This window comes from Triturus cristatus, chromosome 1_1, assembly GCF_964204655.1.
Source record: "Triturus cristatus chromosome 1_1, aTriCri1.1, whole genome shotgun sequence".
NCBI classification, from domain to species: domain Eukaryota; kingdom Metazoa; phylum Chordata; class Amphibia; order Caudata; family Salamandridae; genus Triturus; species Triturus cristatus.
Window position 1 is genome coordinate 404,644,777 of NC_140579.1, and position 24,446 is coordinate 404,669,222.

The 24,446-nt window shown below is 42.3% G+C and overlaps 1 protein-coding gene across 1 annotated transcript in view; it reads right to left on the minus strand.

Annotated features, from left to right (window-relative positions):
* Positions 1–12,656: 12,656 nt before the first annotated feature.
* LOC146870319 (uncharacterized) overlaps positions 12,657–24,446 on the minus strand; it is a 178,283-nt gene continuing 166,493 nt past the window's right edge. The window contains exon 4 of the mRNA XM_085599664.1: positions 12,657–13,671. Coding sequence (XP_085455790.1) covers positions 13,206–13,671 — 466 coding nt within the window. The 3' untranslated portion in view covers positions 12,657–13,205. The remainder of the gene's footprint in view (positions 13,672–24,446) is intronic.

Genomic DNA, 24,446 nt, shown 5'->3' on the forward strand with positions numbered 1-24,446 from the left:
ATTGTGCTTGATGAACTGGGTCCTGCTCAAACATTAGTTGTTATTTGCTTCTTCTGTCTGCCCGCGGGTTCACTAAGAATGTTCATAAATAACACGGTTAAAGGATAACAAGAAAGAGGGTTGTGTCCCATTCGTTACTTCTTAGAGAATAATCGGAATGTGATAACTCAACCAAGTGCTTCAATTCTTATCATGATGAGTGGGAATGTCAATACTACTGGCGGTGATAGTCTTAGCAGGCCTGGCAACTAAGACAAAGGGTGGGAACTCTGTAGGAGATTTACAACTAGGTTACATCTGCGATCAGGAAGCAAGATGGTGATCGGTTAGGGTCACCGCATCCGAGCTCCTACTCCTGGCCCCTCTGCCCACCTCTGGACGTCTTTATCTGCTCGTTGTGATTCGGCGCTGGATGGCGTAGTGGTCTTCTGAGATGCCGACCTGCTGGGCGGACTGGGCTGATCTTTTCGACGTCACTCCCAATGTGGCATGCTAGGTGAGCCCAACACGGAGGTGTCTCGGAGTGCTCTCGGATCTCATCAGAAGGCTGGCTCGATCATGTGGCGGCGTCCTGAGAGGGTGAGTGGGCCTTGCAGTTGGAAGGTGTCAGGCTTTCCCTTTGGATTAGCTTCCTCGGTATTCTGCATCATGGCTCCCAAAATAGCGAAACAACCCAAGGAGATATCTTCACGGGCTGCTGTACAGCTGCAGGGTTTAAGACAGGAGTCTTCCCTAGCATACACCGAAGAGAGTGCAGGTAAGCCGAATGAGTCCCGCATTGTTAAAAGTCGGCTGGAGAGCATGGGGGCAGGGAGGAGGAGAAATATGCCAGCCCGTACGCAAGCTGGGCCTAAAAAACTGGGGGCGACGAAGGCATCTGAAGAGGGGGCCTCGGGGCCCGGTAATATCTTGTCCCACCTCCTGTGCCACCTCAGCCAGCTATCACAGACTTCTTTAGGATTAAGGATGGAGGGGGAGGCCAGATCACCGAAGAAACTCCCCAGGAGCTGATGATAAGGCAGGGCAGAGCGCTGCCGCTGTACCTGATGACTGTTCCGGGATGGCTCTGGTTCAATTGGAAAAAACTGAGGTGGTAGCTGAGGCAGCAGTCGATGGGAGCTCGCTGTCTTGTGCATTAGGGCTACTTTCACTAAGTGAGACTAGTGAACAGGGAGAGATGGTCAGTAGACCCAGAGAGATGATCCAGGAGGCCCTAGGAAAAGAGAGCAGGGTTACGTCTTATTTTCAACCTATCTTTCGACCGCTTTCACCTCGCAGAGTTAGGGGGGATCTGGAATGCAATATGGAGACTAACGGGCTGGTAGCAGCTGACCTCACATCCGATGGGGCAGATACATTTTTCTCGCTCACTGATGGTTCTCATTCGGAAGACCAACTCTAGTCAAAGTGAAGCCAGGGACAGCACTTCAACTTCGGGCTCTAGCACACTTGAAGCGCCTGAGACAACCCTTAAGCGTCAAAGGTATCGGAGGATTTCTAAGGGCAATGAAGATTAACGAAAGAACAGGGAGAGATACACTACCGGCAGTGCTGAAATGGGATTATTCCCATATGAGAACACTGAGAACTCCAGAGACAGGGCCCGCCCAGGCAGACTCCTCTTTGTGTACTGCAGGCTGAAGGGACAGCAACTATAAATGCCGCTCTGGCCCTGATTCTAGAGTTGTTTAAAGAACACCACACTGAGACCCGTGCAGATGGAAAAAAAAGCCAGGCAGTCCACAAAAAACTGGAAGGTAAAGGAAGGCTAGCTTGGAGATCGGTGAATGGCTCAACAGTATAGAGGAGAGAACAACTGTTGTGGAGATCGAGTTTGTAGCTGTGAGAGAGCAGACTAAGTCCCACGATGCCCAATTGACTGATGCCATGGGGAAATTGGAAGAGATGGACAATCTCCGTTTTCTTGGGATCGAGGAAGGCCTAGAAGGGGATGATGTCCGATCTTTTTTGCTAGACCTTCTCAAGGGGGCCTTTCCCGAACTTGTATATTGGGACTCGGAACGAGAGGTTCAGAGGGTCCACCGGTTTCTATTAACCTGCTACAAATCCATGATAGCAGAGATCAAAGGCAGCTGAGGGCTATCTTAGTCTTTTTTGGTAATTTCCTGCTGCGTCAAGCAATTTTTGAGAAGGCTCGGCCTGAGGCAAGAAATAAATATTAGGAGTCCTCCTTTTTTGTACGCCCTGACTTCTGCCATGTAACAGTGGAATGCAGATGGTGCTTGCGGCAGGTTATCAAGCATTATCCAGATGCTGGATTCTACGCTTTTTTATTGGCGCTGGCCAGATTGGAAACAATAGTGAGAGTGACTGTAGAATTCCTTTCCTTTGTAATACAAGCCAGAGACTATCTTGAGCAGGCTTTGGCAGATAGAAGAAATGTATAGATTTTGGGGGTATTAGCTTAGGAAACTATGAGTTATGCTTAATATAGCCGGGTTTCTCTTTAGGATTGCGTGGCGCATCTTTGTTAGAGTAGGGAGTGTATTATGGAGAAAAAGGGAAGGGAGGGTTAGTGGTTTATGTGTTGTACTCTCATTTTATTTTTGCAGGTATTTTATTTTCCCACATTATCACATTGGTGTGTGGGGGTGTGGAGGAGGGTCCAGGGGTGGGAGCTTGTGGTGTCTTTTGTCATATCCAGCACACAGACCTGGCAGGTCTGGCTGCTTTCATTGGCAGGGGCGAGGGGGGACTTTGGTCATGGGAGGGGGGTTTGTTGGGGATTGGAGGGGGGTTTGATGACTTGCCATTTAATTTGCAGGAAAGCATTATTCATTTGGTGTTTATTTCAGCAGCACTGAAGGATAAGGTAGGATAAGGTTTGGCTTGAATGTAAGATCGGATGGAGGAGTTTGTCCCAGTATTATATGACTTCTATTAGTCTTGGTGGGACAATGTTGATGGCTAGAATAATGCTCTGGGGGGATGGTCAAGCTTTGTGTTGCCACTATTAACATCTGCGGACTAAATGATAGATGAAAAAGGAGAAGGGTCCGAGAAGATCTCAAAATGTTTGAAGCGGCTGTGTATTGCCGTCAGGAGACCCATTTAGCATGGAGTGATAGTGCTATGTTGCACTCTATAGGGTTGAAGGCAGTGTGTCAAACAACTCAGGATGTCAAGACATGTCAAGACTAAGGGGGTAGCCATCTTAGTTAAAGGGAATGTTGTTACACCTGGGCGAAATGCAACAGATAAGCTAAGCAGATGTGCAATAATGGAGTGCAAAGCAGGTAACGGTTCATTTACATTGTGCTCAATCTATACCCCAGTCTTAGATGACCTTGGCTTGTTGAATTTTTTAGATATTGAACTACCTTCTTGAGTGGCACCATATGTAGTCTGTGGGGACTTAAATATAAATGGGTCTAGAAGAGGTCCTGGGGATAGTAGGGCTTCCAGTATGGGGCACAAACCGCAAACGTTGAGATCTTTTAAAAACCTTTTGAGAGATATCGGTTTAATTGATGTCTGGCCCAGTCTGAAAAGATCATGAGTCTGGATAAACTTATAATTCAGCCCCCCATGCAAGTTTGCCAGGTTGGATTATTTTCTAATGTCACCGGTTTTACTTAAGGGCGCTCAGGTGGAACTTTTCCCAAAGTAAAGTCTGACCATAACCCTCTTGTTCTGAAATTCCTTCTTGATGGATTAAGAAGGGTTGCTAGAAAGTGGACGTTCGAGAGGGCACTGCTGTCTGACCCAGAATATGCGAACTATACGAAGGGCTGGATTATGGGATATTTTAATATTAATACAGGTAGTGCCTCTCATGGAATGGTCTGGGATGCTTTCAAGGCCATGGCAAGGTGGGAAACTCTGCGGTACAGTCTGGCTAAACAAAACAGGGGACAGGCAGGCAGGTTACAGAACTCTACCAAAAACTCAGTCTTTTTAATAACTTTGAAGTAAACAATACAGGTCATATTGGCTTCTGTATAAATAACACAGTTATACACAACATTCCAGGTACATTTTTCTGAAGGAGCTTTCTTTGAAGTGTATACAATCATATGTGACCACTCCCTCATCTTTCTTTCTGCTCCAGTTCAGTGTTTGGGGAGATACATATCTCTCCTCGGTAAATGTTCAATTTTCCACACTTTTTATCCCATTTTTGGGACACTCTCTATTTTTAAACACTTCTCATACATTTATCCATTTCTTTAGCCCACCCTCTCCAGGACGGCACCTCTGAGGCTCCCCAGCGCATTGCTATGTTGCGTTTGACCATTGTGTACCCCAGGGGGACCCATTGTTGTTCTGTTGTGGTGAGATCTGTTGCATCCCATATGTTGAGAAGTCCCAGCTTCGCTGTTAATTGAATATCTTTGCCCATACCCCTATGTAGGTGTCGTGTAGCTTTGCCCCAGAGTGGTGCTATGCAAGGGCATTTCCATAACATATGATAGAATGTGGCCACTTCCGCGCAGTGTAGGAGGCAAAGTGGATCAGCTCTGTGCCCAATCTTGTTAAGGGTGGTCCCGGTTAGGTAAGTTCTGTGTAATATCTTGAGCTGGATAAGGTAGACTTTTAGTGGCATAGCAGTATGCCATTCCTCGTCCTTGACTGGCCCCAGTTCAGCCTGCCATTTTTCTCGGAGACGTTGGAGTGGGTCGGGTAGATTGTTGCTTATTTTCCAGTACGTCATCGATATAGCTTTTTTCCCTAGGGGTTCTGACAGTAATCTATCTTCTAATGGGGATGCCACCGGTATCTCCCCTGGTATGGGAATTACGGCGGTCAGAGCGTGACAGATATGTAGGTATCGAAAAACTTGCCTCTAGTCTAGGTCATATCCTCTTTGCAATTCAGAGAACTTTATAATTTTCCCTTTTTTTCCATAAGTCGCCTATGTTAGAAATACCTATGGTGTCCCATTAGTCAAATCCCGGTTGGTTACCTAACATCCATAGTCTCTGGGTTGACCATAGTGGCGTAGCAATGGTCGAGGTATCTTGCCAGCCAAGTTTTTTATTGGCCTGGTGCCAGATATCAATGGTTAGGGCGGTACGGCCAAACAATCGGCTTCTCTTGGCTTTTGAGTATAGCGCCCCATTGTACCCTTCCCTCTCCATCTGGTATCTGTCTAGTTGATAAGCATGTTCTGTCTGGGGATGGTATACCCAGTCATTGACAACCACTAGCTGTGATGCCCAATAATAAAGGCGCACATCGGGGAGTGCAATTCTGCCATTGTACCAACTTCTGGTTAATTACTTCAAGGATTTAACGGGCGTTTTGTGATCCTTTAGCAGTGTCATGATTTCGCGGTCTATGTTTTAAAGTATGACTCTGGGACTTTATAGGGGCTGTATTGGAGGATATATAAGAAACGGGGGAGTGCCAACATTTTAAAAAGGGCCACCTGGCCCAACAGAGAGAGGGGCAGTGTCCTCCAGTTTTTTTTGCGCTACTTACGATTTAAAGCCAACATTTGATAACGGTCTTTCACTCTTGTGATGCAGGCAGTGACTTGGGCAGTGATGTGTGTGCTTTGTAGTAGTTGTGAGAACTTGAGGAAGGTGGGCTGTGCGCGCGCACACACTCAGCCTACAGGGAACATTGATCACAAGTAGATGTTTTTTAGGGCTGAGCTTGCATAAACCATGCACTCTTGCTTGCAAGAAACTGGTGTTTACAAAATGGGCTTAGAGCTTGCCCATTGCTTACCATTAGCTAGCTTTAAGGCGGCTTCTTCTTTGCTGCCGCCTAATTGAACAGCATAGGCCAGGAATCATTTCTTGTTTCTTCTCTGATGCATGGACCAAGCACAGATTGAGTTATCTTGATTAGAATCCTTCCGCTGCCCGCGCTTTGATTCAGGCTATGTTTTTATTATTTCATCTTCCCACAAGAAAGAAAGCGCTGATGTGGCCAGAGCTTGCCATGTCATAGCGCTTTTTTCCTTGTGCCTTCTTGCTTGCAGCTGTATGTGTGGTCGACATTTCTATGGCTCTTCCTGAATTTATGAAACTTTTGTGTGACCATACACAAGTAGGCAGTAACTTGCACGTCACAGCATCCAGCGCAGAGACGAAATGCATCACCTGTCTGCCACTGACCTTCCGCAGGCAAAAACAGAGGTCTGGGCTTTCATGCATGGTGTGATCCCAGGCACTTCACAGGATGTGGCCTAACAGCTGGAGCAGTCAACCTCTAAGCTGGGGAACTTGTGTTAAAGTCTAGACAGGGATGCTTAACTTCCAGTGATTCTAGGCAAATCACTTAATCTCCCCATGCCTAATAAAATGAATGCGTCCGTCTATAACGCAACTGGTGCTCATGTAAAGTGCTCAGATACCCTCGGTTTGCGTTCACACTATTTAAATCCACAACAATCCACTCTAAAACAATTTACTTAAATTCAATCCACTCCACACATATCTACTCCACTGTGATCCACTCCAATCTAATCCAATCCCCTCCAAACCAGGCCAATCCACTCTACTCCATTCTAATCCACTCGAATCCAAAGCAAACTACCCAATCCACTCCACTCTAATCTAAGCCACTCCAATCTAGTCCAAGCCAATCAACTCTAATCCACTCTACTCCAGTGACTCCATTCTAATCCACTCCTATCCATTCCACTATAATCAACTTCAATACAGTCCTCACCACTCCACCACAAATCTAACCGCCCCAATCCCACCCACTCCACTCTAATCAACTACAATCCACTCCGCTCTAATCCAATCAACCCCATTGTAATCCACTCTAATCCATTCCACTCCACTCTAGTTATTTAATTATGGTTTTTGTGGAGTGCGACAATCACCCCGAAAGGGAAATCACGGCATTGATTTGCTCCCTATCGTTTTGGAGGTTCACTGGATTGCATAAAAAAAGTCCTTCAATCCTAAAAAGACAGGTTTTTAATTTCTTTAGTGAGGTGGAGATCTAATGTTAGCATGTTCCACTGAACCGCCACCAGATGCAAAAATGAATGTCCTCCTGCCATGACTTTCTTTATTGGCTTTGTTTTAGCCACTGCAAGGCTGTGTGATCTCCGATAACGTGCTGAAGTATAGAATTCTACTCTAGCTTGTAGGATTTTTGGACCTGTTTTGTAAAGGGCTTTATGGACATGGAAAATAAGTTTAGACTCTAATCAACTCCAATCCACTCTACTCTAATCCAATACACTCTAATACACTCCATACTACTCTACTCCAATCTATCCCACTCTACTCTGATCCACTCCACATCAACCCACTCCACTCTAAACCACTTCGATCCACCTCACTCTGAGCCACTCCAATCCACTCTAAACAAATCCAGCCCATAGCAATCTAGTCGACTCAACTCTAGTCCACTCAACTCCAAACCAGTCCACTTCAATCCACTGCACTATAATCCACTCTACTCTAACCCACTTTAATCCAAACCACTTCAGACAACTCCACTCCACTCCAGACGCCACCTAAATTCACTCCCCTCCAATACACTTCAGTACACCCTAATAACCTCCCATCTACTCACCTCCACTTTAATCTACTCAGCTCTATTCCACTCCAATTTAATCCACTCTAATCCATGTCAATCCACTCAAATCCTCTCTACTCTAATTTAAGCCACTCTAATCCATTCTTCCAGTTCACTCCACTTTAATCAACTCCACTGTAATCCACCTCACTTTGATCCACTGTAATCCACTCCACTCTAATCGACTCCACACCAATTCACTCAAATTCCCTCCACTTAAATTCGCTCTACTCTAATCTACTTCACTCTTTTGCATACACAATATAAACCCCAACGAAATTGCTTTTATTTGGCAATTTTAGGTGTGAAGTTTGCAACAAACACTATTGGGCAGCATAGAGAAAAACACCACAAAGTGTAAAGAGGGGCCAGGAGGAAAAAACATCCCCAATTGGAGCTTCTACATAATAAACTGCAGGACTCTCCCCAAACATAAGGTAGCCCTTTTCACGCTGCTTGAGGAATCTCAAGCAGACCTTCTATTTTTGACAGAAACCTCACCAGCACCATGTGAACAATAAAACTAGCTTCCTCACAGCTCCCATTCAGTACCTGGGACAACAAGGACAACTTTGCAAACGGGCTTTTTGAGCCAGGTAAAATCAGACTGATTGTCATGTCCTGGTCCTGGGACCTGAATCACCTTAACCCTACTTGGTTTCCACGCAACTCGACCTGCAAGTGACAGATTGTCACCAGTAGTTTTTACTATGGGTGGGCGATAAAACTCCACCCTGCCAGGAGAGTTCGCGGAGTTTTGCCCACTCAATGCTTCAAGTTTCAGAAAAACTCTGCAACCGCCACATGGCGGAGTTTTTTCTCGTGCATGGCTCACCAACATTAAGTTGGCAGGTGTGAAAATCAAGTGCTAGAACACGTCCGGGTGAGATTTCTCAACGAGGGCAGTCACGACAGGTCCCGACCATTTACGTTGACAAGCTGCTGCTCAAGTAGCAAATCTACTACATTTGCAGAAAGAAGCAACATTCTCCGGTGCACCACGTGGGGCATTTTGCACTGTAAACAAACTGCTGAACTGATGATGCTAAATATCAGTGTGACGTGCTGAAGTCCACCGCTTGCGGAACTCCATGGATTCTGGTAGAGTTTTTATGTAACTCAGCGGAATTCCAGAGTGAAACGCCACGAGCTCTGCCCACCTCTGGTTTTTACCATTAACTGCAATGATAATGTTTTGCAGTAATATTGTGCATTGATTTAATTTTGCTTCTAAAATCTATAACTCCGGTTATACTTAACTGATTGACTTAATTTTGGTGTCTAAATTTATAACAACATCTGCTTTATTTTGGTAAATTGGTGTAGGATTTCTTTTGAGTGGTCTCAATTATTTATCGTCCATGTTGGTACTCTGAAAAGCTTCACACAAGTTTTTTTTAGTAAAGCCAGACTGCTCTTTACCACACTACCAAGACTGAGCCAAGGATTTATTATTGTGACTCTAAGGACCGTCTTTGGGGTATTATGAGAGTATTGCAAAGTGAAGCTTAACAGCATCACTACATAATACTCCACCTTCCTACACATTACAATCAACTCCACTGCAATCAACTCAGATCCACTCCACCCCACTTTAATCTACTCCAATCCAAACCACTTAACTCTAATCCTCTTTAATCCATTATTATCCACTCCAATCCACTGCTCTTCACTTTAATCTTCTCCACTCCACTCTACTCCAGTCCAATCCACTCTAATCTGAATCAATCTAATCCACTGCAATGTGCTCCACTCTATTCTAATCCACCCCAATCCAATCCAATCTACTCTAATCCAATCTAATTCACTCCTCCAATCAACTCTAATCCACTCCAAACCAATACGCTCTGCTCCACTCAACTCTAAACTACTACAATTTACACAACTGCACTACAAGACACTTGACACTCCACTGTACACCACACCACTCTAGGACACTAACATATAGGCAAGCTGGACAGCAGACACACTAGTGTACAATATGGTTAAAATATGGTTGAAGCACATTTACCAAAGCCAACAGCTCCCACAGTGCTTGTGCTTTTTTGAAATTGTAAAAAGAACTCTTTAGAGAGGGTCAGGTTTGTTTGCTTCATGTGTTCAGTATCTAGCGGTATATTTCAAGAGAAGGGCATTTTCATTTTATTGCTACTTCCTTGTCCCTGGCCCACCTCATCTAGCCCATGAGTCTGCTGTCAGGCACACCAGGCCCCTTTCTTGTCTCAGAGCACACTGCAGGCCTCCTCCGCCAGGACACCTGCTTCTGGCCACTGCTGATCTTCCTTGGCTTCTCTTGTGGCCACTTTCAACCTCAAGCAGCGCTGGAACCCAGAACTGGCCGGATCCAGGAGTTACTTTGCCTGCAACAGTTACAGAGACACAGATCCACTCGTCTGCCACCATCTTGCTCGATTTAATGAATGATAAAGATTTAACCATTCTCTGACATTAGGCTGAAAGTGTAATTTTTGCTTCCTCCTTGTATTTGGTTATTTGCTGCCCCAACCATCTTAGGGATTACAACACCATGTATACGCATGGACAGATGTATGTCTCCCTAAGATGTAAATAAAATTATCACAAAATGGCTGCTCTTATGCACTTTTGTCAGACGTTATTTTTATGAAGGCTGGGAGAGTACCAGACATTTTGAAACCATATTTAAACAGTGGGTAAATTGATATCTGATGAAACCCTCAAGGTTTTGTACCCTGCCTTCCTGGGGCCCTAACAACGTGACTGTTTCCTGTGCACACACATTCAAGCTGTAGGCTTGTATTAGAACATTGGAATGTGGAGCACTCCATTGTAGACAATGGAGTGCTCCGTGCTTCTACGGGCCGGTAAAGGCCCGCAGAGCAACATTCTAATGTTTTACAAAAGCCTCTCGAAGCTCGAGGGGATTTAAATCTCCTCGAGCTTCGAGAAGCCTTTGTTTAATTTGTTAGAACATTCTGCCCTCTAGTGGCAGAATGTTCTAATAGCCTTATAGCCCTTCGTAGCAGGGCTATACCGCTATTAAAGTCCCGCTGCTTTTGTTAAAGTCCCTCTCCTTCGGCTTGGGCCTTTAACGCTGCAGCGGGCCTTTAATAGCCGGTATAGCCCGCTACGGCAGGCTATAGGGCTATAATAGTGCAGCCACCTGTACTTGGATGTAGTCATGCATACGCAGCAATTCATTGTAAGGTTAATTGCCATTGGCCTGCTACCCAACAGCACGCTAACCCTCTTATACAAAAATATTTTATTCATGAGGCCTTGTGAAGTGCAGAAAAGATCCCAAGGATCGATAGAGTACTGAACAGAACACGTGGGAGGAGGGAGAAAATGGACATTATTGTCTAAGCTGGGATATCAAACAGAATGTATCAAAAGGGACCAATTAGTACTTATTTCTAGACAAATTATTCTGTAGAAGCCATCTTTCTTGTATGATACCAAATGCTGTAAGCTTTTAGGCCATGCTAAGTTGACATGAAAAGCAGTGCACAAAAAGCTCGTTCTTTTCCATTTGCTTCAGAGACACAGCTTTTGTAACACAAGGTTCGATCAAGAATAATACGTGACAGGGAAGATGCTCACATAGACACAGACATTTCAGCATAGCACATTTTGCAATATGTCTGGTCCTTTCTATTATGTTGCAATAATTAACTGGGACGGTACCAACGTTGATAGATTACATTACAGTGGAAAGTCCCCATAGCTGCCCACTTAGAACACGTGGTTAGCAACAGTATATTTCGGACCTTAAAAGGTATAGCACAATCTAGGCCTTTGCTAATTGGTCAAAGGATAGGGCTTAATTTGTGCTACGTATGTGATGATGCTGTATCCTTTGTGGTTTTGGCCTATAAAAGCTGTCACCAACGTCACATCTTTGGGCATTCAGTATCTATATTGTCTGCCTCCGTGCTGCACGTACTTTTGCATTATTTGCTGTTCCCCAATAAATCTCGCTAACAGTTGTGCTGACAGAGACTTGTGTTATTTGTATTATTCCTTATTATTTCTATTTCAGCTTCTACAATCTACACACAACAATGAGAGGTAGGCCGAGGGGAGCCCATACACAAACCGTAAAGGCACTTTATAGGGTAAGGTATATGCAGAGAATGTAAGTACACAATAAACAAATAGATGAGCTTCAGTAAACTGTATAAAAGAGAATTGATAGAATGTGAACAAAAGGGTACACTGATGGGAGGATCAGGCTTTACAAACCATGTAGCTTTAGCATCCAGTAAGAGGGACGTAACAAAGACTAAACATTAGGTGGTGGTGAGGATGGTGAAATCAATGGGATATGAAGGGTGATGTGGGATCAACAAGTTAGATCAGGTGGAAAGTGATTAAGTGGGTCATACATACCTGGGACTTGAGATGTAGCTCAAACGGGAGGTTTTTGAGGCTGGTCTGAAAGCATGGGGAAATATATGGCAGCCTGAGGTCTGGCACAAGGTCACTGCAGGTTCTAGGTGTATAAAAGGGGAAGTGGTGGAGGAGGAGAGGCTCTCTTGCTCTTGACCAAGTGTTGGACACCTGAGAGGATCAGTTTTTTAATGTATTTGCAAGAGGGATTTCTAAATGAGGACAGTCTCCATGGGGAGTCATTCAAGATCTCGCAGGACCAGAAGGATGCAGCTGACTTAGTAGGATCTTGAGATAAAGCTTGATGCTGTGTGAATGGTAGCTTTGAGGAGATGACGTTGGGGAAAACAGTCAGGAGCATTGCCATACACCATACAAGAAAAAAAGATGGTTATAAGCATGTAATGTCTGAAAAAGTCTGAGCTGGTGTGTGGCACACTTGATCATGCTTTTACTGAGGGCCAACAACTCAAAAACTCTCTGGCCATTTAGGAACCCCCTGCTATTAACAAGGCACCATACTTAAAAAATGTTTTCATACATATTCACTTGATGGAAATCTTCCTCCTTCTCAGATAGGAGAGACTACATCAAGTCTTAGTCCTGAGGAGACCCGTGAATACAAATGGGCCAAAACATGTCCACACTCTATGGAAGTCATGACCACTATGACACCTGGTACCACTAAAGAAACAAAAAAAGTCCTGGCTCTTGGTTATTTTTACAAAGCCTCCTTCAGATTCACACTAATGATCAGAAAAAGACTAAACATCACTGATCCCAATTCTCTTTAATTCAGTACTACTATTCTGACAGGATATCCTGCAGCTGTGTACACAAATAACAGTGAATAAAATAACTCTAAGTTGCCTCCCCTTTCTTTTCTCTGAGTTGGTAGATACCAATTTCAAACGTTGTTTGTTTCCGATTCAGCTGTGTGAAACAGTATTTGCTATGATACTTAATATATAAGATGGTCTATGTCTAGAATATAAAATGTGACTGTCTTTGTCTTCCTTTAAATTCATAACACGGTTGTTGAAAAATGATCAACATAGCAAGTAAATTCTTTATATTGCATCTAAGGTATTGATATGCAATCTCGCACTTTATACAATGCAAAAGCATGGGGGCATACATTTTTCCAAGTCATGACTTGTCTGACATTGTGCAAACCTTTGTAAAGGCAAGGGAAGGGCCCCTGTCATCTAATTTCTATACCATTTAAAAAGTTAAGTAGCAGGTAACCGAAGGCCCCGACCGTAAAGAGAGCACATAGCTGTAACTCCCCCACACCCAACACTTGTACATGTAGTGGTACTTCAAGAACCATATGCCATAGCTGTCCCTGAATCAGTACTTTTACTATAAGGCTGTATGTACTCAATGATGACTCTCAGGACTGACTGTGATTCATGTGTCATAGAAGCAGTCACTCGGATTCCATCTCGTTCGAGCGTGGAGGGTCTATGTATGTTCCCTTTATGCCCTCTGACATAGCCCTCAAGGATGTCCCCGTGATAATACATGCCATCATAGAACTTCTTAAAATTAGCCCTGTTCCTGGTGATGTGCATGGCGAAGAACCGATCATACAGCAGGTAGTTGAAGGGGTTGGAAAACAGGATGATCAAGCGACTTGACAGGTTGTCGTCCAGCTCATAGGTTAGGACACCAACGCTTCCACAAGCGGTGTATGACTTTTTGACAAATATTGTATGATCCTGCTCACCAGGCACAATGGTGTCCTTGCCAAGATATAAGCATTTTCCACTTTTGCAGTAATATCTAGGGAAGGAATGGAAATTGACTTTAGAAAATTGTCCTGATGTGGGCATTAACTTCAAGAATGCACTTTCATCACTCTACAAGACACAGTCACCGCAGGATGCAGTCTAACAACATATTTAGAGGGGTCTATCTGTGAAGCTCTACTCAGAATACTGCACATCCTCATTAAAATAGACTATGGACCTGATGTCCTAATGGAAGGACCCAGGACCGACAAAAAATGCACAGATCTTTTTCTTGTGATGCCTACAAATCAATGCAGATAATAACCAGGTCCTGAAAGGGAAAGCAATTTGTAGAATTCACAACTGCAGGATCTGAAATTCAAAAACTACTATATTGTCAAAGGAAGCTTCATGATTCACTATAAAATTAATTATATTAAAGTATATTTAATTTAATAATTACTATTGTTTTTGCTCCCTGTATGCCTGCAGTGCATAGTTAGCTCAGAGAACGGTGAGGGGTGAGACGAATGGGCCAAAGCTACGATCCTAGAATGTTCTTTCTATGAATCTAGATCTATGGGGGTTGACTACTCTTACCTTTTTGGGGCAAAAAGGAAACAAGCAATTGCCTCTCTCTCCTTCCCTACAAAGTTATGCTCAGGTAGGCGAGTGTTAGGTGTCAGACAAAACTTGTAAGAGGCTCTCTCTCCTGCAGGAGGCATTTAGAGCCCGTACGCGTGCAGAGTACTTGGCATTTTACATATATGATTATTTATTATACCCTATTTGCTTATACATTATGTGAGTTAGCATTATGGTCAATATTATAAACAACTCAGAATGTATGACGCATATTACAGCAAACGTGAAATAAGCCTCAATCATATTTTATCACACACCCCTTCCCACCCTTTGGTATAACTAACCGTCCAACAGCATAGCTGTATTAGTTTATCATAATATGCCATGTCATGTAATGCCTGCTGACGTACCTTATTGTGCCATCAGACCTCAAGTCGAAACATCATGTTTCAGCATCCCTACAGCAATCAGTTTGTCTTTCTAACCCCAGTTCTATAACAGTATGTTATACACCTTTGGAGTACATGGTGCTTTATGGAATGAAGGGAGATCAGCTCATGCTCAGCTCCTGTTTTGTTATACCAGATAATGAAAGCTTATCTGTTAAAAAAACAACCATAAACAGAAAAGTATTGCAACTTTTCTTCTTTCTTCCAACAAGATGGCACTCGCAAGGTCATTGCTCCTTATAGCGCATTTCAGCTGCTGGCTTCACATATTTTATTAGTTGCAGTATTTAGACAAACATACAATCAAATCTTTACTGTATGAAATACTAAAAATACATATAGATGTCTTGCAACTAACACCATTTCCGTCTTGTGCGTGGATTGTCATGGCTTACAATCACTTACTTCTGTCTTCTATGCATACTAGTACCTTGAGAATATTTCTATAAACTATTCAAGTTAGGTGATTAGATTATGTGTTTTAGGATATGACTCTAGAGCATACAAAATTGCTCAGTGGGTTTTCGGTAATACTCAGTGCTTCAGAGCACTGTTTTCTTCTCGTAGCAATTGTTCTGCAAATCATTGGAGCACTGAATTGTGTTTTTATTGTACGGTTGTAGAACATCAATTCTTAGATCAGAAACGCTCAGGTGATTCTCAGATAAGAAGTGCTCAAGTTAACCTGTGGTGCTGGTATTTTGCTTAATGTTTGCACCATGAATGCATTGTTCTTTAACCAACATCTTAATCTGATTCAAACGTAAATGTACCTTCATTTGGTTCAGTTAGTATCACAAGTAATACTACTCTGCTCATTAGTATGAATGGAGTAAATCCAGAAAAACACTAGATGTTAAGCAGCGGAGGCCACCATTAACAAAGGGTGTTGGGGCGGGATGGGGTGGAGCGGGGGTACGATTGGGTGAGAGCACGTAGGGGGCATGTTTATAATAAGAAAAAAAACGTACCAGATGCTGCCAGCCACCTCCCGTGTTACTCCTACTGGCCTCTTCCTGGGATTGGCCTGAGCGGGCAGGAAAGACACCCTGCCCAGGTCATGGAGTCTGTGGGGTTTCTCAAGTCCAGCTGCTGAATGCAGCCAGGTGGGAGAAACCTAAGTGCGCATGTGTGTGTTTTGGTCCACCTGAGACGGCTGGCCAAACACACACAAGCACTTAGGGAGTGCACAAGCACTCCTCCTCTACCCTCCCATGCCCCGCCCTTCCCTGCACAATTAGCCCAGAGCCAGCAAAGAAAAATAAAATGATGCTAGAGCATAGTTTGATTTTTCGCTCATTACATCTGTGCCAGGGAGTGGGGCGGCGTTACTCCGCGGAGGAGCCACCACTGATGTTAGGTACCCTAAAGTATATGCGACAACTCCTAAAGTGTAATTAAACAAACTCAATATTCCTTTCCCAGCTACTTCTACAAGCAAAACTAGTCCTGCTGTATTTAAAGCATATAGAATTATGTCTGATGTCTCAACGAATGCTGGAGGATAAGTTGTTTGCAGTAGCTGTACAATCTGTGTTGCACTATATGCTTTCTGAGCATCATAGTAATCATTCACAAATTTCAATGCTATATCTTATTTTAATAGCAATGAGAATCGACTATATTATTACGGGTTGCATACAAGAACTTGTCAGTATATGGCCAGTACAGGAAAATAGTAGCCGCTGGTGGAAATAAGTCAGAACCATAGCATTCAATTTTATGATTCACACAATCCAGTTATTTTTCTTCCAGCAAACAATGCAATGAATAAAGGGATCTCCAGGAATAATGCATGGTAATGTTCTCAGAATGCTTATACCATTCCCATGTATTTCTTTAATAAACTACTTTCAAACCATAAAACAATTGTTAGAATTGCAAATTCAAGTTCTTTTAGATTCATATATTACTTTCCCATAACTACGATTGACGGCCTTCTTATTCATTATCGATCATTCCCCTTTCCCGTTTTGGAAAGTGTAAATATTTCTATCTAGGAACTATCACTTGCCTTGCACCAGCAAAACGAAAGCACAAAATCTGCTGTATGTTCTTGTTAAAAAAAAAATCTTTAGGATAGTAAACTTGCATGAAAGAGTACCTGTTCCCAGAATCTGCCACTCTTCTGTCCCCAATACCAAATAAAACAATTGTTGTATCTATATTTTACAACCCCTTTCAGAACATTCGCTCAGAAACACAGGTGAATGGATTATTCTGAATCTAGAAAGAACCTCACATATCAGGTTGGTGTAACAATGGTTAAAAAAATAAATGTTAGGATCAAAATGAGATTTTGCTGCTGCCTTAAGATCGGTGAATTTTGCAACAAACCGAAGTTTGCGCTCACCTATTGATATAGAACAGTATTAATATGGATTGAGCAGGAACACCATCCTGGCAGCATTTGAGATATGTAACAGCTAACGAGTATATTGATTATAATAGTAAGACTCTATAGAATTATTTTTGTTGAGATTTAATATTTGTAATATACAAGCAAGTGCAGCACGTTCTTTCTAATGTTTTTATCCCACTCAATTGCAAAAGGCTCAGGTGATATGTCTTCTATACTCAGATGGAAGGTATATTGCATTTCCACAGTCTCTGCTGGTACTAGGATTTGGTAGACCACATCATCTAAATGTATATCATCTTGCAGCAGGGTGGCTGTAAACTTGACTTGGGTTGGTTAACACACTCCCTTAGTTCTTCCATGCCTACTTTCACTGCCATTGAATCTGGTTCTTCAATTTCTGGAATGTATTCAACAAGGCAACATTTGGATTAGAATCACCACCATATTCAGTGAAATTATAAACTAGATCAGCTTCAATAATATCTAGATAACAGTCCAGAGAGGCCTGTTTAAGTCTCCATTGTGTGCCTAAACTCATCCCATTAAAAATCGCCTATTTGAAAGCTCATGCTTTATAACAAATCATTCCAACTATAATTATGTTGATTGTTAGACAGTTAAGAAAACATGATCTGGTAGGGTTCTGGTACTTTGATCAAAAAAACCTGCAGCATGCACGGAAACAGGTTTCAGCGGCGATGGAGATGTCTCATCAGCATGCTCATCAGGATCTGACTAATTCCCAAACAGCACAGTGCATATAATGCGTTTATCTGTGCTTGGACTAGGCTGCTATTCATGTAGAAGATATTCCAATTGTGACACTGTTTGGATATCCTGTCTAGAGCACGGTTTGTAGTGAAAGCAGCAGTGGCCAACTGGAAAGGATAGGCCACATCCTACGGCTTCACTGAGTCGATAAGGTGTGGCTATCAAGGACCCCCTGAAAAATTGGTAAAACAATTCCTAAGACAGGGTATATGTACAGTAGAAAATAAACTCCTAGGCAACTGAACAAGTAGTATTCACTCTATAGTGTTATGCTCAGTGTAACAAATCAGAACATGTTGTGATGATGTGATGCTGTCAGAAATCAGCATGGACTCTGTGATGTCATTTGGAGTGCGTATGAGTATTCTGTCTTGGATGTTCTGTAGGCGGCAGTTACTGTTTATGCCTGGGCTGTGCCAGCTGGGACGGCTCTCTGGACTCCCTTAATAAATAACTCTTCAATTTCTACAACTGCGTCCTGTCCACTTCGTATCAGTAGCGACAGAAGACAGGATCTCCCACCCACAGCCATCTCCACCTTCTGATGACCTTCATGGGCTGCAAGTATTTTCCTATCTATCAAATTGGAAGGCAGTTGTGAGTACAACCTATTTACTTCTTTCTCGCCCGAAGCATTCCTGTGTGTTGGTACAGAGGGCCGTGCCCGTTTCGAACATTTTCTAGCGCTTTTGTTTGCTTGGACCCATTCTACACTCTTGAATTGGTTGCAAACTTGCTATTGTGGGTTTCCTGCCTTGTGCCCACCTCCCAGTGTTACTTTCACTCTGAGCTTCCTGTTTTGATTAAAATTGCCGACATTACGCTGTGAAGCGCTACCTCGCGTCATCTTACCGAAGCGCTCCCTCGTACTGTACCGGCATTCATCCGTCACGCGCTTTCTCGCACTACTGTCCCGACATTTTTTCTTCAAGATGCATTGCCTCGAGCTACCGGCACACTCCAATTGGCTCACGCATCACTTGCTGCCAGCGCGCTCCAGTCTGCTGGTGTTCGTCAGTGCGTCACAGCACGACTCGCGTCCAAGTCAGCGCGACTTCATGTTTTTGTGTATTGGTTGCCTAGCAACAGATCAGCCTCGGAACAGCGAGTACACAGTCAAACAAGAAAAGCTTTATTCATTGCGCTGACACACTCAGCTCTTTGTGTGTCTACAAATTATTTTCAGCGTTTTGTCAGTTCCTGTGGCATCTGAAAGAAGGCAATTTTCACAAATTTATGGAAAGCAATTTCAAACGATACAAAATTTTCTTTCTTTAGTCATCAGACACTTTTCTCTGTCTTATTATCCAATACTGCCATCTAGTGACCTAATTTAAAATCATGTGGAATTCTCATTGTGTATTACATCTGTGATACACACACATTTTTTTTTTCTTCTTCTTCATCATCTGCATCGTTTCACTGATGGGCACAGTTTTTGGCTACACTGCACTGCCTGTCATTGCACGCTGACGGGCACAGCTCTACTATGTTAAAATTACACTGATGGGCACAATTATTTTCATCACTGTCTTGCCTGTCTTTTCACGCTGATTTAAAATGTTTTTTTATTTTTTTGCTGTTTTTCTCTCTCGTTTTTGTTTTATTAACTACTTTATTCCACAAGTTTTTTTTTAATTATTATACAACATGCAAAGTGTTACTCCGCCAGCGCCTTTTCTACAAGAACCTGGCGATCCACCATTAGAGTGGAAATTATGGATCAGATCGTTTATGGCGTACTTAGGTGCAATTGATGGCCAAAGGTATAGACCGGAGAGAAAAAAGAATCTCATCTATTATCATCTAGGAGTCGAAGGTCAAAATGTATTTTGAAATAGCTGTTGCACCAAACAAAGAACATTGTTGTGCACAGATACAAGTTCTTCACAAGGATGCAGAAACCTGATTAAAGTATAGACACCTTTATTACAGCTTTAAAAATGTTAGCCTCAAAATGTTAGTTTGATAACTTTACGTCTCAACTTCTAAGAGATCAACTTGTTGCACGATGCTACTGTAAAAAGATTCAAGAAAGACTACTTATCTGTAAAGATCCTACTTTAGACTAAGCAATTGATATTGCCAAGAGCATCGAACGTTCGATGGAAGATGCAAAGCAACTTGAAACTGCTCTAGCTAACATAAGCGTTTCTGGTGCTGTCTCTACCAAGCCTACTTCTACCAAACCTTCTTTTGTTCCACGTGATAATATCAGAAGACCAAACTGGCCTAGAGGTGGAAGAATTTTCACTCATAGTAGACAATCCAATCCCAGAATTTATTGTTATAGGTGTGGTTCATCTTTAGAGGTCTCCTCTTTTAAAAATTATCCAGCCATTAATCAACAATGTGGCCAATGCGGCAAAATGGGCATTTTGCCAAAGTATGTATGAGTGGCAGAAGAGGAAATGTAAGATGTGTTATCAATGAACATTATAATTTCTATGATGAAGATGTTACTAGTCAAGAGTATGTTGTAGTAGTCAAAAACTGCAATGAAAAGCAAAATTTATTACATATTCCTGATCCTGAGATTGATGTCACTATTGAAAGGAATCAAATTCAACTGTTAGTAGATACAGGAGCACGTATTACTATTGTTTCACATGATAAGTATATTAGATTCTGGTCTGAAAAGAGTCTATTGCCTACAGATATTCTCACTGTAGCCTTTGAAGGCAGTAAGATTGATTTGTTAGGCTATTTTGGGCTACTATTGGTGTTTTAGGAGAATCCATCAAAGGTAAAGTGTATGTTGCATGACGAGGAATCAACGTTCTTGGTCTTCTTCATCATGTTGAATTTGGATTGACTATCAAACCTTGTCTAGCTAAACCTGTTTTCATTGACAGACAACCTCATCAAAGCTCTTCATTCACTTGTGTCACTGATTCCCTGTCTTCCCTTCAAATGAACGGTGATTGGGAATCCAAGTTTAGCAAATTTTTTGAAGACAGTCTTGGTAAGATCACCAATTTTCAAAACTCTATTAGGAGTTAAGGATAATGCCATTCAAGTTAAACATAGATTATGCAATGTTCCTTTAAGCATTAGAGGTGATCTTTCCAAACATTTACAAATGTTGTGTGATCAGGGAATTATTGAAAAAGTTGAGTCTACTCTATGGCTTTCTCCCATTGTTTTGGCAAAAAAAAAAGGTCTGGAGATTTGAGGATGTGTGTCGACTGGAGGAGTCTCAATGAAGCCATCTGGGTCGACCGTTTTCCCTTTCCACGTATTGAGGATCTTATTGCCAAGGTGGGGTCATCTTCATGGTTTACCAAACTTGACCTCAAAGCTGCTTATCACCAAGTTGAATTACATCCTCAATCTAGACACCTTACAGCTTTTGTTACCCCGGATGGTGTTTTTCAGATTTGCTGTCTTCCTTTTGGTCTGGCCTCTGCGGCCGCTGTTTTTCAGAGACTTATGACCGAAACGTTTAAACATAACCCTCATGTTGTAGTCTTCCAAGACGATATTCTTATTTTCACAAAAACTGAAGCTGAACATGAATCAGTAAGTGATCAAGTCTTCAGTGTTTTAGAAAGTAGAGGAGTAACGCTACAGAAAAGCAAGTGCACCTTCAAAGTAAAGGAAATTGAATACTTGGGTCATATCATTTCTGAACATGGTATTAAACCTAGACCAGGCCTAGTCAAAAGTATTGTTGAGGCACCTGCTCCTCAAAACAAAGAACAACTTCTGTCCTTTCGTGGCCTTTGTGAATTTTATGCAAAGTTTATGAAGGATTTGCCAAAACCACTGAGTGTTTTAGAACATTACTTAAGAAAGGGACAGATTACAAATGGTCAGAGGAGTGTGAGAAAGGTTTTCGATCCATCAAAGACCACATTGTCAAAACTCCGGCTCTACAAGCGTTTATCGAAGGTAGGCAAACGGTTGTTACAGTTGATGCCTGTGAGTATGGACTAGGAGCTGTGCTACCGCAATATGCTGAAGGAAAGGAGCACATGGTAGGATTTGCCTCTAGGACTCTTCGTCCTGTAGAACGAAAGTAATCTGTTATTGAAAAAGAGCTGCTGGCTTGTGTCTGGAGTATTGAGAAATGTAAACCATACTTATGGGGTAGATCTTTCATCCTCAAAACTGACCATCGTCCTTTGGTTGACATTCTGTCTGGGAAAAATATTAAGCGTACCACTGCTCGTCTGGCCAGGTTGTCTACCGAAATACTTAAGTACACTTTTAGTATAGAGTACATTCCTGGTGGGAGGAATAGCAGAGCAGATTGCTTATCCAGGCTTCCCATCTCTGATACAGATGAGCAAGATTGGGAGATGGAAGTAGAAGAGTGTTTTGTGGCAAATGTTAATCAATACTGCTTGTCTTTTGTAGAAGATGACTGGGTAACTGAAGTTGAGAAGGATGTTGCACTCAGAGAAGTTGCTTCACTGATTAAGAAAGGTTGGCCGAATGAAAAGTGTCTTTCCTTCTGATCTCCAAATGTTCTAGAAGGTCAGAGGTGACAAACTTGTGCCTCCTGTGTGTTATCGAGAGAAAATTATTTTAGCCGCTCATTCTGGTCATCCTGGTACTACTATCACCAAGAGGAAAGTTAGGTCTGATTTTTGGTGGCCTAGGATGGATACCCAAGTTGATGAAATGGTTAAACAATGTACACGATAAAGTTCTTGTCTTAGAGGGTAGTGTTGAATCTCTGGTATCCCCTCCCGGTAGAGCATGGCAAAAGTTAGGTATGGATTTTCTTGGACCTTTCCAGGTTCTTTCTGCAAATTCAAGATATTTTTTGTTTCTTGCTGATCATTTGTCCAGGTGGGTTGAGGTTGAACCCATCAATATTCCCAATTCTAAGAGTGTCATTAACTGCTTGAACAACATTTTTCTCAGAGAAGGTTATCCTGAGGAAATTCTTACAGACAATGGCGTCCAATTTGTCTTGCTAGAAATGATGTCCTACTTGTGCTCCTGTGGCATTAAACACACCAGAACTCCTCTGTATCATCCTCAAAGCAATGGCAAAGCTGAGAGATTTAATAGAGTAGTTTAAGAGTGTGTCCAAGCAGCTTTTAGATCTAACTCTTGTATTTTTCAAGCTGTGAAAGATCTGGTTTGGTCATACTGCACATCGCCTCATGTTGCCACTAATTTCAGCCCTTTCGAACTTATGAGAGGCAGAAAAGCTTCCTCACAGGTTTATCCCTTTTGGATGGTGAAGTCTTTTCACCATAGTGGTGACATGGAAGGTATGTGGGAGTCGGCTAATAAGAAATCGTCAGAAATTTGTTGTAAAACCTTTGATCCTACTGTTGAGAATGAAATTCACAGGATCCATGTTGGAGATTAGGTTAGAGTAAAAACTCCAGTCTCAGTCAGAAAAGGCCTTTCAAAATTTTTGGATTCTCAGCAGGTTGTAGAGATTCGCAAGAATGCTGTGAAATTGGCCAATGGAAATTGGTGGAACACTTCACGTGTGGCTAAGGATCCTTGCTTTCTCTATAAAAATGTGGAGATTGACAAAAATGTTTCGGGAGGGGATGGTATTAGGAAGAGCTCCAGGGTTCATGCCAGACCAAGCAAGTTACGAGATTATGTATAAATTTAACTGTTAGTTATTGACATTCACTATGCCTATTCTTTGCATTGTATTTTGGTTCTCTTTTCCTTTCTGTATCTCTCTTTTTCTTCTGCTAATAGGGGGGAGGTGTGGTGATGTGATGCTGTCAGCAATCAGCATGGACTCTGTGATGTCATTTGGAGTGTGTATGAGTATTCTGTCTTGGATGTTCTGTAGGCGGCAGTTACTGTTTATGCCTGTGCAGTGCCAGCTGGGACGGCTCTCTGTACTCCCTTAATAAATAACTCTTCAATTTCTACAACTGCGTCCTGTCCACTTCGTATCACATGTGCATTATTATTTCAATTTATTTAATCTTCATATATCAAAATTCATAATAATCTTCATTATTAAAAAATGCTAACAGTGTAAAATGTATTCAAAACAATTTCTTTTCATAAAAATACATTAACAATAAAAAAAACATGAACATGGCAGTAGTTAAGTTTTCAACGCGCGTTTCGGCGTAAAATATATGTATTTAGAGCGGTGGATAGATAACTGGAGAATGCGAACATTCGGTTTATCGTGTTTCTTTAGTTTTGATGTATTAAAATCTGGATGGTTTCAGAATTTCCTTTTCTGTTCTGATGGATAATTTATAGGAAATTATTGGCATTTCCTGATATGCATGCTCATTTGCTCTCCTTTGTTAGGTCCCAAATTTATATTTTACTAATTTAACCTGATAAAACTTTTTACAACCAATGACGAGAACCAGGTAACACGCAATGATGGCAGACACCCACAAGTCGAAAAGTGCCGCTTTTACCGCTTCACGTATATTGCTTGGAGATTTGCTAATTAAAATTGATTAGCGAGAAGAAGTTCAAGCTGTCCGCATGGATGCCGAACATCAATGATAAAAAGTACAGCTTCTATATTAGAATGCTTGTATGCAGCGGGGTGCCGTGCTGAATAGCTCCCGGCGTCTTTTCACTATCGTTTCTGGTATTCACTGAGTCAATAAACATGTCTCTCCTTTTTTCTAGCAACTGTGGTAAGATTACAATTCCTATTCCACGGCCATGACTGGCTCTCAGAGCTGTGCAATGGGA